Raw genomic sequence first — 16,752 nt, forward strand, 5'->3', positions numbered from 1 at the left:
AACTACAGTAGAGTACAATGAATGTACTTATCACACATGATCTTTTTTGGCAGCTTACAATAACCTTGTGGCGAGATATTTATCATCAACGGATGTACAACAGTTCATCATAATATTATCGCACACATCGCACTATCTCTGGAAATGATACAATCTCGACGTGAGATACCATTCACAGAGATGTAATCAGCTAGTGATAGGCATGGGTGTTTCACTTTAAAAATACACGAGAACTTATGAGTCCATGTGCACATAATTATGACACCGGTGCTTTGTTTTAGAACGGCAAAAAATCAGAGATTTCATGCGGTCGTATTGAATCGTGGACAAGCATTTCTTATGCATCTAACTACCATTTTGTACTCAACAGACACACCACTGCAATTATAGAAAACATGTTAAGGTATTATCCAAACGTGCACATTATAAAACACAGTTCTGTTTCGCGCTGCGAGCTGGCTGCGAACTTGTCAACTTTGGCAAAAAGCCTGCGCAAAAAGCATGATTGGCATTTTCAATTCCACTTTTGGCAATTTCTACAAACAAAAAAATCATCATCATCATCAGAGACACAAGGCGACCAGTCGAAAATTGCACAGGGTGCTACAATATTCTTTGAAGAAAAAAAGTAGTACAGAAGTAAAGTTAGGTAAGATTAACACCAGTCGGTTGAAAAAAAAAAGTTGGCAAAGTTTGAGGTCATTGAGGACGGAAGCATATAGAAAAGAGAGAGAAAAAAAGTTTCTGCTAGCTTAGAGACACTACCGTAAAGAATGTTCTCCATAATGTTTTAATGTGACTTGAGTAAGACGGAAAACATACAAAAAACAAAAAGAGAAGTGACATCTCTCTTCTGATAATTCCACAATATACATTGTCTTTGAAATCTCGCTACGTTCAGCTACCTGTAAATTTTCAAACTACATTGCATTGTATAAATTAATCACATTGTATGATTAAACCACCAAAGCAGGAAATTTGCATTTTACATTAAAGAAAGCTACAGGATTAAAAGCTTATTTCTCGTTAGCTGAAAGTCAACCATTTCATATAGGCAACTACGTAATTCTAAACACAATACATGTAGGGATTCAATTTCGGGATCCAAAATTTCGGCAAGTCCACAAGATCGCCTATCACGCCATGTCTCATTACCACCATTAGTAATATTTTAGAATTTTCATTACAACTCGGACGCCTATAGCTTATTATGTCCTTGTCAGAGTTGATTCTCGAACCAAAGGGTCTGATTTTTCGAGGTTTAAAATCATAATGTAATAATTTTGCAACTTGTGATATTACCGAAGCCTGTGCCTTCAAACAATTTGGTTTCACTGTGTTCAAATTGTATTTGCATTACATACATAATTGTTTGTTGGTTTGTTTGGTGTTGTTTTTTCTTTTTTGCGGGGGGGGGGGATTTTCAAGCAAAGTTCATTAAGCGTTGGTGTTAATTGCGTCAAAATCTGGTCAGTATAATATCTATGTCTAAAAGTTATACTTGGGCAAAGTGTAATGAGTGTCTGTCAATAGGGTCTTGGATATTTGGTTTAAACACGTAAAATTTACTGGCAGATAGACAAGCAGATATTTCATCCGTCAAAACAAAGGAAAACGTCTATCAATAGACATAATCAGTGCATATGCTGAAACTATGGGAGTCACAATGTTAAATCCCATGACGCTCAGCTGCATATGCGCAGAAAAAAAAGGAAGGGCGACAAGACGGACTTTCCCCTCAATCGACACTCTTGTCATGAATCCATACACACGAGGATGTAACCAAACTTACATGTATCGATCAGAATCAATTCATAGAAGTGAAGGAACAAATGAGTGACACTTTGAATAAGATCGCATGACTGACAAATTATTTAGTTACGACTGTTTAGATTCAAGAAAATCAGTTCACTAACATGGCAACATAGGGACTACAAAAAGTAGCTACCCATCCATTCACATGACGACCATGTCTCTTTTGAAAGAATTTTGAAAAAAAAATAATAGCCTCACCTCACAGCAATGAAAAGGCAAATCTGTGTGGCTTTTTTTTCCCCTGGTTAATGCATAAAAACATAACAGCTTTTGCGTATCATCCAAAAAAAAAAACAAGAGACCCGCGGGTCTAGCGCTCACCTGAGTATCGCAAGTTCACCTTTCGCGCAGTCACTAATCTAAATTATTCACAGCTCTACTAAAATTTGACCAGGCATTCTCAAGTAGAAGATGAAAATGTACAATAAAAAAAGGGCCCAATTTTTTTAAGATTCCTTCATTTGGGGGGATTGGGGCCCCCTGGGCCCTCTGGGTGGGGCATGGTGCCCATTTTGATAAATTGAGATCCTGACCCCCTAGGGATGCTACCTGCCAAGTTTGACGAAAATCCATCATGAGGTTTTCAGGAAGAAGATGAAAATGTACAATTCAGGCCCCCATTTGGACCTTCCCAACCCCCCACCCCCAAGAGGGGCACCCCTGGATCTGCTATGAACAAACTTGAAACTATAGTCATCAATGTACTAACTCATAGTATTAACTTAGCTCTATCACTTTTGGTTCTAGAGAAGAAGATTTTTACAGATTCCTTAATTTTGGGGGGTTTGGGCCCCCCTGGGGGCCCCCTGGGTGGGGCATGGTGCCCATTTTAACAAATTGAGTTCCTAACCCCCTAGGGATGCTACCTGCCAAGTTTGATGGAAATCGGTCTTGGGGTTTTCAAGTAGAAGATGAAAATGTAAAAAGTTTACGCACGACGGACGACGCACGACGCACGACGCACGACGGACGCCGGACGAAGGGCAATCGCAATAGCTCACTTGAGCCTTTGGCTCAGGTAAGCTAAAAATATATATTTTTTTCCATGAAATTGTGAAACTGATCATATTTCGTACGCAAAACTTAACAGATCTTACTATAAGAAATCTTGATGGCCATGACAGCTCTTTCGAAGTTCTTGTCACAGACCATGTAACACATCTCACTTGGATTCACTCAGCCATATTTTCCACAAATCTCAGTTCAATGTCAGTGAAAAAAAAAATCGTTGAACTGTTGCTTTTTCCCCTCTGCTTGTATTGCCATAGGCTGATCTCTCTGGGGTTCATTCTCCTTTTACAGGCATAATATGTGTGAGCATTGTGCCTTCATGCAAGCCCTGGCACAGCACTTATCATTGACACCTATCTTTTCAGAGGCACTTACAGGTTTTCCTGTGGACAATATTGACACTGGCAAAGTGGTGTCTTTTCTGGTACAAAGTTTGGCAACAACGGTGCATTATAATATACATGTATTCAACATCTAAAATCACTGCACATCTTAAGTGCTCCGTGGTAATTAATTATCAACCCCCCCCCCCTCAAAAAAAAAAAAAAAAAAGGTGACAGAATCCACAGAAAAATAATGAAATAAAGCAAGTACATCAGATCTCGTCATTTCCTTTTTTTTAAGAAGCCATACCACAGGAAAAAGAAAAATGACAAAATGACAAATCTGCGTGTGAAGAAACTGTACAATGAATCCTAACTTTGGCAAGAAACGACTGCTCCAATTCTTATGACTACTACCACCATAACTGCTATTATACTTCACCAAAGACTTGTGCGAAAAATCACAGGCCAATGGCGTGATGGCAGAACTTAAAATTCAATATTCAGTGCAAGGAAACACAGAAATACCACATCCAAACTACAGTGCACTCCCGTTATAACAAACAATGTTATAACAAAATTCCGATTACAATGAAACAAAAATCCAGGGCGCAAAATTATCGGCTCTATGTTTTGTTATTTTTTATTTGTTCTGTTATAACAAAATTTTGATATAACGAAAGAAAACTGCTGGTCCTGAGGACTTAGTTATAACGGGAGTCCACTGTAATATACAAAATAATACTCAATTTCATTGTTGAGCCATGCTTGTTATGAATGCCACATCAGCTACTCAATGTACTGAGTACAGTGGAATCTTGAAAGATGCTCTTGAGATTGAGAAAGTATAATTATGATATCAGATATTTTTTGGCATAATCACTCACAAGCAATGAAAACAGAATCTGATGCATTGGAATCAAAAGATTAGAGTTTGTGAAAACATGTACTGTACTTTATCACCTAATCTTCATACCTGGTATCCACTGTCACTCATAACAAATCTGAAATAATCGGCCTTGAACATGTGAAACATCACCTTTTACTAACATCCGTCTGTTCCATGCACACGGGAACACATTATCTTATCAAGTTGTGTTGCTCTATGAGCCACTATTTGGGTTGTAAACTTTTGGAATGATTGAACTTTTTTTTTCCAAAAACTGGTCAAGATTGGTCGAGAGATGTTGAATCACAATAACAGCAAAACCTGTACAACTGGTTTATCAGTTGATGCTTTTGGGTACAAAAAGCATCAACTGATCTGATCTGAACTGATCTACTAAATTACCCAGTGATATTCTCTAAGTCAGTACACTTCACTGTTCACAATTCTCTGTGATTCATAAATCAACCAGCGCAGTGTACACATGGTTTAAAAATTATAATCAAACAGTCACTGGCACTCACCTCAGAATAAATCAAATTCAAGTAAAACTGTATACTGCAAAAGTGGAAATTTTTGCGGTGTTGAAATTTCGTGAATTTCGCGCAACCAGAAACTAGCGCGAAAATAAAAACACGCGAATATTTTTGCTTGCCATACGTTCCTGTGCGTGATGTCTTGATTCCGCGGAATTAAAAACACGCGAAACTCTTCTGACCCGGCCTAGCGCGAAAAATTAGTCGCGCGAAAATATCCACTTTTACAGTATAACATTTTGTTGTAAGAGATAAAATTGAGCACAGAATTTTGATGATACTAGATGCAAACACAAGATATCAGGCACAGATAAAACTGCATGGATGTGGCAACAGTGCATAAATTATGCACTACCACCTCACCTTGTATCTACACAGCTAAATTGTTATGTGTCACAGGTTGTCAGACAGCAAACTCGGGAGAGAAACAGAAGGCAAGACTTCAGAAGGCCTCATCGAATTCATCACTTTCATTTTCATTCTGCTGATCTGGTTTGCATACGCAACTGTAAGCAAAACCCTTTCAATTCAAGCTCTGTGTATCTTTGTGCATTCCCTCATGGATGTACAAGCTCAGTGTAATATCCAGAACATTTTTACAGGCTGAAAGTACTCACTACAGTATGAAACCTTTGGACTGGAAAAGAAATTGCAGAGAAAGATGTCTATAAGACTAGGGATTTGGTGGCAAATGGTAGTATCTTATACAATGTATTAATCAAATAAACAAAACAATCTCATCTACTCTTTTCTTGTCCTCTTTGATGTTATAGCAAATCACAATACCCATTTAGTTATGTTCATGCAAAACATGAACTAAAGGTAAACACCATCTTCCTTTGTTAAATCTACCAATCTCTGACTCCAAGTCACTGAACACAATTCTTTGCGACATGGTGAGATGCACAGTAGTACTTCTTGTGAGCAATGAACGTGGAGAGGCTGGAAAAGCTGATGTTGCAAGTTCTACAGTGTTTCATCACCACATGAGGAGGTCTCCCATTTGCCAGAGACCCGTTGGACACATTCTGAACCTCACCACCAGACGAAGGCAGTCTTGGGTTAGTACACTCGTCCGGCTTCTGAGGAGCACAGGGGTGCCTGTCTGGGGATTGGCCCTCCCCTGATCTCCTACACTGTCCATTCTGAAGGGTCAGAGGTACAGGATTCTTGCTCGGTTGCCTCTCACCAAAAGGAGATCGCTGTGGCAGATGATTGGCAGAAGAGCAACTATCAGCTTTATCATCATCATCAAGCTTCTCTTGTTTGACATGAAAGAAATTATTATTGTCTTCAACTCTGTGCATTTTGGCATCCATTGGGGACTTGGTACATGAGCCAGAATCAGAGTCTATTATTTCCTGTTTCACCCTGACAGGGGATTGTCTTTCCTCACCGTTGCTTGTGTCTCTAATCATTCCACTTGAGGTGGTATTATCAGAGGATGGATCATCCATCATCTCACAAGGGTTACTGACACTTCCAACACGTGAGGTGGTTCCGACTATTGTGTTTGTAGAACTATGCGGATGTTCTTGCATTGCAGCTTCTGCACCAGCAACATTAAACGACTCGGCTGTATCCATGCTTTCTGTCTGAGCAGCATCTGCCTTCATGGTCCCCGAGCCTCCAGTGTGGCACCTCTCATTGGCCTGTGGTGAGCTGCCAGTGGTGTGAGATGTGGACATACACTCTGCCCCATCGGATGGCTCCGTGTCAGAGAGCCTATAACCTTTCTTGACTTCCCGACCCTTTGGACTGCTCATGTCTCTCACCAGGGCAGCCTGTGAAGCCCTGCAATAAAACTGTTGGTGCGCTGACAGGGACTCAAACTTCATAAAAGATACTCCACATGAGGGACAAACATACCTCAGGACAGGGGGTACATACATGGGCATGCTGTGCCCATGTAAGGTGCTAGTGCTTGTGTTAACCTGGGAGAGCAATTCTGGTGTATTCCTAACAGGATCTGTAATTGCAGGAGAAACATTTGGTACATCATTGTTCTGTGGAGCATTACCTTCCTCATCACTGTGTTCCTGCTTTATGACAGGTTGTTCAGGGACACTGCTATTGGGAGACTTTGAAGATTTGTTTTTCTCATTCTGCTCAAGTCGTTGTGGGGACTTGGAACCAGCTGAAGTTGCTGTGTCCATGTCTTCAGTATGTGAATTTGCTGATGAGCTCTCTCTAGACGTTGTTCTTCCCTTTTCACATCTACTGGATGGTCTCACTGGATCATCTTGGAGTTGAACTGTCGCTAGTGCTGGAACTAGAGCAGAACCATTGGTTGAACTGTGACTGGATATAACTTGATGGTAGGGAAGGGAAGGAATAGCAGGATGCATCTGTACCATCGGGGAAGTGGGTGTCTGGGGTAGGCTTCCACTTCCATTTTCACTCTGGCAGTAGAATTGCCTATGAACACTGAGGCTATCAAAGCGATGGAAGGATATGTGGCATCCAGGGCACTTGTACTGCACCTGCACATGTCCAGGTGAGGTGGATACAGCATGGGATGGACGGCTTGCTGCAGATGGCAAACTGTGTAATGGAGCAGGTGATGATGACTCCTCACTGTGAGATTCCCCTCGAATAATTTTGGAGGCACTGCCTTCTTGCTGGACAACCTCGTCACTTCCTTTTCTTTTACGCACTGACAGATCCAATGGTCTCTCCCCAGGAAACGGTGTACCATTCTCTCCTCTGGGGAAGTTCTTTCCAGTAGGCGACCCATTAGCACAGTGAGGATAGACAGGGATAGCTGTTTCTTTCTGGGATCCTGCCACACCATGGGGTGCCATAAACATGTGAGATGCAAGAATGTATACTGGCGAGGATCCCTGCCGACCAATGTATGCTGGGACATATCCTGGAGCTAGAAGAACTGATCTTGGCCCAACAGCTGCAGGACAACCATCCACCTTGACTGGTAGAACACTTGGTACAACTTCTGCCTTGCCTGGACTGCTGCCACGACTCTCAGTGCTATTCTTAGAGGCACCATCTTTCTGGACTTTCCCAGATACCTTTGGAGCTTCAGAACTTTCAGCTGTTGAGTCACTTTTCACATTTTTGCTGTCTTCAGAACCAGGTCTACCTTCTTCGCTTTTAGTCTTGGGGCTTGATCTCTCCTCAGTGGATTCTTCAGATGCTCTTTGTTGACTGACAGCAGCAGTGCGACTAGGGCAAAAGTAAAGTGCATGAACAGCCAGCTTGTCCCCATTGGGAAACATGGCTGCACAGCCTGCACACTGTGCCAGAGGCATGTGAAGGGGAACAGGATGCGACGGCAACATTTGTCCCGGCTTTTTTCTCTCCTTTGAGTGTCCCTGACAATAATACTGCTTGTGGGCAATGAAGTTTTTGTGGTTGGAGAATGTGATGTCACATTCCACACAGAGGAACCTGCCTGCAGGTCTTGGCTGGAAAGTGCCACGACCCTCATTCGTCTCATCCTTGGCTGAGTGTGGCAAACTTCCAGAAGGAGACCTCCTCGTCTCACTGGCTGATGGGCTCGAGTCTCTCCTCGGAACCTCATGACTTGCAGATGACTTCTTCTCACTATCTCTCATGGAGTCATCACTATTGGCGACAAAAGATCCCTCCGCTTGCTCAGAGATGTTGTCCATTGGCGATGACAGATGGGCATCATGATTGTTTTGCTGTTTCTGCTCCAGTCTGACATCTCTGCTGACATCACTGCCACTGATGGAGAGAGGACCAATAGGACTGTGACCCTGCGATGCCATGAAGATGTTGGGGTTGATCCCACTTCCCCGAATGTGGATGAGCATGTGCTCCTTGAGCAGTTTGATGTCACCGCTGATGAAGTTACAGCACCTACATGCCTGGGAGTTCTGCTCAGAGTGCAACTTGACCATATGGTTCAGGCAATTTGTCAGGTTGGAGAAGCGCGCCTTACACAAGATGCAGACCAAATCCTCAGGCTGTCTGGTCTCTGATGAACCATTGAGCTGCAGGGAGTTGCTGGCAGACGTCTCCCTGTAGGTACTTGGATGACTGTGCTGGCGGGTCCTGGATGGTACTGGCAATGGGGCGGTCTCCCTTGCTGCACAGTAATAGAGCTGATGAGCGCTGAGGTTGGCTGGGTTACGGAAAGTCACACCACATGCCTGGCAGCTGACAGATGGTACTGTTGAAGGAGAAACATGAAGCGAACTAAGAATATCACAAAATTTCGGGACATAATTTTTTGTAACATTATAAAATTTCATCTGTATTTGCAAATGGGAAATAAACATTAAAATGTGTTTGCTTTGACTTCTTCTTTCTTCATAGTGTGTCATTTAAATTTCTTCCACTCTGTGAAGATTTTCTAATCCAAAAGCCCTCTTTCTAGATGGAATAAGATTTCCATCATCACTTCCACTGTTTTCATACCTATAATAATGATATATTGTTTCTCATTATCATTGTGATTACTATTAATAAATTATCAATCATAATGATTAATACTTTTGTTATTATCAATATTAAGGAAACATAAGTATTTCATACATCTTGCATCACAACACCTGTGCATCAGTGAATAATATGATCACAACAGTTTAAATAAAGATGTATAAAAAATGTATAACCAATCAAATTCCCTTACAAACTTCAACTGTGAGTCCTTAATAACGCATATGAAATGTAAGTTTTTCATACATCTTTCATCATAGCACCCGTGTACCAGTAATTTGTTCGATCACTGCAGTTTAAAGATGCATCAAATATGTATACTCAATAAAAAGACCTTAAAAACCTAGTCCTTGTACACCCACACTGTCTGGGTGGATATTTTCAAGTATTTCGTGAAACAATATCAGGCTGACCAAAAGTGCCATCCGCAGGAGCAGTCAAGGAATGTAAATCAGCAACAGGTCATATTAGAGCATAGATATTGAATGTGACTGACACTATAGTCTATTTTCAAGGGATCGTATAGTTTTGGTTGAGACCTAATTTCAGGTTTCTAACATTTTTGGGTGAGATAATGAGAAACCTCGTATGAAATATGAAAGAATATGTAATTCCATGAGGAATTTAATGTTTATTTGATAAAAATTGGTTTTGAAATGGCTGAGATATCCAAAACAGAGCAATTCTAATAAAGTGTGGAACCCACACTTTTTTATGATCGCTTTGTTTTACTTTGTTTGTGGATGTTTCAATCATTCCAAACCCGATTTTCATCAAATAAACTTTGAATTCCTCTTAGAATTGTATGCTCTGTACTATTTCATAAGTGTTTTCTTGGTATCCAACAAAAAGTTAAAAGCCCAATTCTCATCTCCACCAATACTGTACCATCCCTTTAAGCTATAAGAACACTACTTTTATTTTCTTTTTGATCAATATTGCTGACATGCAAATTAAATGACATAAAAATACATCCATGCATTTCAACTCACCTTCAATTGGCTGTTTGATTGCATCAATTTGAGCTCTCGTTGGACTGTTGGGTTTTTCTGGCATCTTTGACTGGTGAGGCTCATCTTGTTAAAAGAATATGACACAAAAGAAGACTATTTTACTCAACTGAAGTACCAGAAACATGAACTTGACATCACATATTGGAACACTCCTGCCAGAATGCACAAGGAGTTCCATACCAAGTACTTTTTGTAGTGACATCAACTGTCTCTTTTTCCAAAGTCCTTTGTGATCTTTGAGCATGGAGCATCACTAATTTCCCGATGCGTAATAAATTAAAGTCTGCACACAGACATGTGTTGCTTTCAGATGCACATCTGCTGAAGAGCATATCTTCTTCATGCAATCTTACATATCATGTCTCTATTATACAGAATTGCATGACTGTGCATTCAGAGGCACACTAGGTACGATATGTTTTTTTCTTTTTTACATATAATCAAAATTGAAAATGCATAATGACATAAGAGGTAGTGTGAATCAAAATCAGCTCCTAAATGCACAGTATAGACCAATTCTAGCTTTGCAGTAGACTCAATCAATATTTCAGCACATCCAGGAAAATAAATAAACTGGCTATTTACAGGAATGACTAGGCAGTAAACCCATCAGTTTTTCAGGTATCTATGATTTCTGAGTACATACATAGAGCTGATGATAATGATGATGATGCACCATTAAAAAAAAATCTAGTTTCAAAGCAGCAAATTTTTAATGATTGCTTTTTAGGCAACATACAAAAAGAAACAATGATTGACCTCTTTGCAGTATATGGTAAACTTGCTTGTATCAGCATGTATTTGAAATACATTCTGGTTTGTTTCAACAGAACAACTTGCTAACTGAACTGAGTAAGTAGACTGGCCATAATACTCAGACACCAAAAGCATGTGAGCTTTGAGAATCCTGATGAATGACTGATCATACTCTGCCTGATAAATGACTGATTACTGATTATACTCTGCCTTTGCCTTGTCAAAAGATCAAGAGAGAAGGAGAAAAAACAAGCTTCAAATCCTTTGCAGAAGGAAAAAAAATGTTTAATGGCTCCTAAAGAGGAACAAGTCATTATCTTTGGTATCTGAAAGGGGGAGTGCAAGGCAGAGTTAAGGAAGCCATCAAACATCCAGAGGAAATTCTGCACACCCTGTTTACTCTGGGATTTCAACAAACCTGCTGTACAGGGAGTCTGGGCAGACTGGGCTGCCACTTGCTTCTGGGCATTGACCTCCGACTGAATGAGGTCATCCACCTCGTCTGACCTCGGGTGCCTATCCTGACTGGCTTCTAGGAACATTGTATAGATGGCATCCTGTTTGGCAATGTCTTTTAAGGTGAGAAGGTAGAGCTGTTTGTCTGGAAAACAAAAGGGACCATTCATGAACACAGTTAGAAACGCCTCATGGGTAGTGACACAATGACAGCATGCTAATTTGTTTATAGATTTCCTGCAACTATACAAATTCCCCTGCACATACTAATGGCTCTCACAACTGCTTTGCCTTTAATAAGAGTTTCCATTCTTTTGCAGGAATCACATTCAGGAATATCATGTTACATTTGTATCTCCCATTTGTAAATAATCACAGGTTCTGGGAAGAAAGAAGTATACAGTTTAATCTCAAAACTCAGGAAGTATGACTTTATCACGACATTTACCAGGAATCCCAAGCCGTGGCTTCCTAATTCATATCTGACGACAACAAAAGTCCACCAGATTTGAAGGTCAAAGAAAGGGAATTTCCTGAGGAGTCAGCATGCTCAGACTACCTGATTACAAAAGAGAAAACTTTTGCAACTCTGAACAAAAAATGTGAAAACATTCCTTTCCATTGCGCCAATGATTTCTCAACCAGGGACAGATCCAGGAATTCTGTAAAGGGGAGGGCATTTAAAACTAAAGGTGGGGGGGGGGGGGCATGCACCCCCATTTTTTCTTTTGATTTCTTTTGTTTTGGCCAAAAAAGGGCATGCCCCCTCTGGATCTGCCACTGTCAACTCATCACAGAATTCAAAGGCTGGTGAGCTGAATCACTAATGGCATATTGTGCCCTGTGAATTAACCCTTTGTGCGCTTTGGGTGCCAAAGGCACAGAAAAACCCATAGCATTGTACACACTGTCCAAAGTCTCTGGCATGGAAAGGGTTCAGAAAGGTGTATATACCTGGCTTGTACATGTAGACGATGGCAGATTTGGCACCTTGCTTGCTGACAGGCCTGATGTTGTTCCCATGGAGAATTTCATCACAGTAGTACTCAAGGATGAAGATGCTGAAAGCTGTTCCACTTGTTCCTCGAACACATATCTTCGGGGGTTGGGAGAACAAAAAGAAAAATTTCAGAGAGTCTTCATCAAAGCAATTAATTTGGAGCATTATTGTTTAAAGGGATGGTACGGTTTTGGTAGAGATGGGACAGTTTCGGTAGAGATGGGACTTGAGGTTTTCAACGTTTTTTGAAGGTGATTTTTTTATTGTTGAGATAATGAGAAACCTTTTACAAAATATGAAATATCATATAATTCTAAGAGGAATTCAAAGTTTAATCAATGAAAATTGTTTTTGAAATGGCTGAGATATCCAAAACAAAGCAATCATAATAAAAGGTGGGACCCATCTTTATCAGGATTGCTTTGTTTTACTCTGTTTTTTAATATCTTGGCCACTTCAAACCCAATTTTCATGAAATAAAGTATGAATTCCTCTTCAACTATTTAGAATTGCATGCTTTTCAATATTTCATGAAGTGGTTTCTAAGTATCTCACTTCAACCAATACTAAACCATCCCTTTAAGAGTGACCCTGGAGAGTGCTCTCACAACTCATATCATCATTAGGAATATAATCAATATTCAGTTCCCCCAAAAGTGGGTTGGCCATGTATTACAAGTGTAGGCTACTTCTAGTACTAAATGTTTATTGATGAATTTGTGAAGCACTTGCTTGACTACTAATTTCTTCCATACAATTCATTTATACATTCACTAATACTTTGATGGCATTATTGATTTTAAATAACTGATTTTGTACAACCCCTATCTTAAACATACTGATAATCATGATGTTATTTATCAAATGATTGTAAAATGCAAGTTAATTTCCTCTTGACAAACAGCAATCTAATTCCAGGGCATCACATATCTAGTTCAAGAATTTTGGATTTTACATTCTTCCTGAACCTTGGCAAGAGTACAATCACAACATACTGCAGCATCAGTATGGCCAGGTATGGGTGCTGCAAACATGATGAAAACACAGGCAATAAAAAAAAAAACTTGTACTGTATATATACCTGCTGTCATTTTCCTCAAAGAATGTTTGATGAATATTCATGTGCAGTGAGTTAACAAGCAGCAGTGTCTTAGTTTGTATTGCTCTTTCAAAAGGGGGATGAAATTCTTCATTCTAATTGACTGGGAAAGTTTGTGGCATATATCCCTCTGTGACTACTACTACTACCATCGCATTGACTGACTTCCCAGATTTTTGTTTTTTCTCATGAGCCAACTGTGGAAAACAAAAGGTTCAGATTCATCTCAGCATTTGCGGTACAGGTTCCTTTACCTCGGTACACAGTCACATAAATTTCAGCCTGTTTCCCTCTCTGTTGTCAATACATCTGAACCTTTATGGTTATACCACTTACCAAACCCCATTGAGGACGAGTCCCTAGTATACTCGGGCAGGTGTCTATGGGAAATGCGTGTTGTAGCAAAATCAAACCGTCCCCAACGGGGCTAACTCATTGAGCAGAGGTAACAATGTCTAAATGTGAAACTATTACCATTGGATGCCTTGTTCAAATTCAGGAAATAAGGAACTCTTGAATCACAATTTCAGACAATTTTTGCTGACTTTGGTCAAAGTCACGTAGCTTATCGCTTGGTGCATTAAAATATTCCAGTCATCTGATATAAATATTTATTCATCCATATCCCTGCATTGGTAATCATGATTCTTGGAGCAGTACGACCGTGGGAACGAAAAGAATAAAGCAATGGAGAACCATGGTCACAAACTTGGTGTTGTGATGCGATTACTTGATGACCCCTCATGCTAAATTAAGAACAAATAACAGCTAGCACCACCAGTGCTCATACTTTGTTAACGACAACCTCGACTATCACTTCGTTGATCTCAATTCTTTAAAAAGTTTTTTTGAATTTTCTGACGTCTGTATGTCTCATGTTTCACCCAGCGAACAAACATCCCCCACATGCCCCGACGATTCAAGGTGTAAACTATTGCTTAGGCAGTCAGCATGAAAATGAGATCTAATCTACTGCAAATAAACGCGGCTTTATACGAGCAGGTATTATTGAAGACTGCAGATGAAAGAGCTCAAGCAGAAAATTCAGAATGTTACAAAAATGTGTTTTTGCAGAATGCAGTAAAGAGGTATTGAAACTAATCAGGAAATGAGGAAGATTTATCAAAGCTTTCGCTCAGGAAACTAGAAATGCAATGATATCTCTACATATATTTCTCACTCACTCAGGCTGGTCTTCCACACAGATTTCTGTGCCCAAGCACTTCACCTGTATAAGTTGCTTAACTTTTTTTCATCAGCAATCAATAATCCCTCAAATCTTGGCCTATATTAACCCATTCTATATGGGAACCTGGTATTAGCCTGTGTATTAAGTGTACAGGGATTTCAGAATTAAGCATGGAACGGGTTAAAACTAGCGAGCTGACTGGGGTGTAGCAATTAATGTGCCATTCCCAACAGGAAGGCCATGGGAACATAACAATAGGGATTAGGAGGGATTAAGTAATCTCTATTCACTGAAAATCAGTTTCCAGACATCTGCACCAATTGGAAGATTAAGAAGGCCCTCCAGCTTACGCAATATGCCATCTGTGGGCAAAGTCATGGTTAAAGGGATGGTATAGTATCGGTGAAGATGAGGATTGGGCCTTTAACTCTTTGTGAGATACCAAGAAACCACTCGTGAAACTATGAGGAATTCAGAGTTTATTTGATGAAAACAAAGTAAAACAAAGTGATTATTAGGATTGCTCTGTTTTGGGTATCTTGGCCATTTCAAAATGAATTTTCATCAAATAAACATATAATTCCTCTTGGAATTACATGCTCTTCCACATTTTGTATAAAGATGTTTCTCATTATCTCACGCCAAAAATGTTAGAAACCTGAAGTTAGGTCTCAACCAAAACTATTTAATATAAGAGCTCCGTGATGAAATGAGCATGATAAAAATAGTTCAGAAATGGCTCTGAAAACAGAACAGTTTTTGAATTCATCTCAAGCACCAACAGTCCACCAGCTGATTTTTTCCTACACCATACTTTGAAACTATCACTCTGCACACACAATCTGGGCTTGAAAGTCTTTGAATCCAACAAAAACACAACATCCTCTACCCAAACAAAAATAGATAAATAAAAATCAATGAGAGTCCCGTTACATGTATTTCTCTGTGGTGAAGCTGGCAAACAGCTAACAGTACAATCATCCATTGTCGGTATCAATCTCTTATCATGCCCATCTCAGTTGCCTTATCCAAACGAACTCCACGGTACAATGCCCTTATTTTCCATTGTTCTGATCCTTCGCTATAATTGAACACAAAATGTCAGACGTTAGCCAGCAGGATACACCTCACACAATGCCCTCAGGAATCTAGCTTCTCTTGATCTATGAGAACAAGTTATAGAGATCTTGTCCTATGCTTTGTTTCAACAACAAATTGAATGCTGACATTTGAAATCCCAAGAGCTATTGATAGATCTGGATAATCTATCATCTAGAAGGTAAAAGGGCACTACCTCCAATTTTTATCTACCACAGGAAAATTCTGACATATGTCTCTATAGTGTAGATCACACTGTTATGGCTTTTCATTTTAGAAGGATTTTGCTGTGCTGACAAGTTGAGACACATCTAAAATCAAGCTTCTTAAAAATAAAGAAGAAAGAAATGTCTTCAAGAAGGTATGCCATCCTGAACACAGCTTGCATCATATAATTCACAAATTTAACAAAATGTCACACTCCTGGCAAAAACTACAGAAGTACAGTTGAGCCAATATAGTATCCAAAATTATTGATGTACCGAGTTTTCCCTGTTGCTTTCCCCAAGGGCTGGTTCAATCCGAGCTGAGAACGGACCCAGAGTAGTGCCCTCCTTCACAGGCCATGTGTTGATAGGGCCGGCCCCCTTGTCTGGCCCACTGGGATCTGGTGACGTGCACCCTTCGGATGGTGGATGGTTGTTGCCCAGTTCATCACCGTTATGTTCTTGGTTTGCTGGTGATGGAGTCAAACCAGATTGCTCCATTGATTCATCCAGATCACTGTCAGCTGAAAAAACGAAAGGTATAATGATAATGGTAGTGATAATAATGATTATGATTTTCGATAATGATAACAATAATACTACAATTGATAATCACAGAAATGCCGCTTACGTGTTAGTGTCGTTATCTGACAGTGCTTCTGCATAGTCAGGTAGCCATTTTGTCCCCTTGGGTCAAAAGGGACAAATTGAGTACAACGTCTTATCAAAGGAATGCTCACAGTAGGTAGAGTTCATGCTCAGAATCATCCATCAGCAAAGCTCTTCTTACTCACAATAAAAAAACATAATCACGTGTGATGGTGCAGCATGACCTACCAGGTATTTATCGAGTTTGAAATTGATATAAGGCCTACACTGATTATCAGAATGTACTTACGTTACCTGAAGATACCATCTCCTCTAGAACAATGTGTGAGT

At 40.0% G+C, this 16,752-nt stretch overlaps 1 protein-coding gene across 1 annotated transcript; it reads right to left on the reverse strand.

Moving 5' to 3' along the window:
• Nucleotides 1-4,929: 4,929 nt before the first annotated feature.
• On the reverse strand, nucleotides 4,930-16,221 carry LOC140232849 (uncharacterized; the record flags this gene model as incomplete). The annotated part of the gene is made up of 5 exons (XM_072312963.1): nucleotides 4,930-8,727; nucleotides 9,989-10,072; nucleotides 11,184-11,366; nucleotides 12,176-12,317; nucleotides 16,090-16,221. Coding segments are annotated over 5 exons (3,828 nt in total), but the record flags the coding sequence as incomplete, so codon positions are not given.
• Nucleotides 16,222-16,752: the final 531 nt, after the last annotated feature.

This window comes from Diadema setosum, chromosome 9, assembly GCF_964275005.1.
Source record: "Diadema setosum chromosome 9, eeDiaSeto1, whole genome shotgun sequence".
Classification (NCBI taxonomy): domain Eukaryota; kingdom Metazoa; phylum Echinodermata; class Echinoidea; order Diadematoida; family Diadematidae; genus Diadema; species Diadema setosum.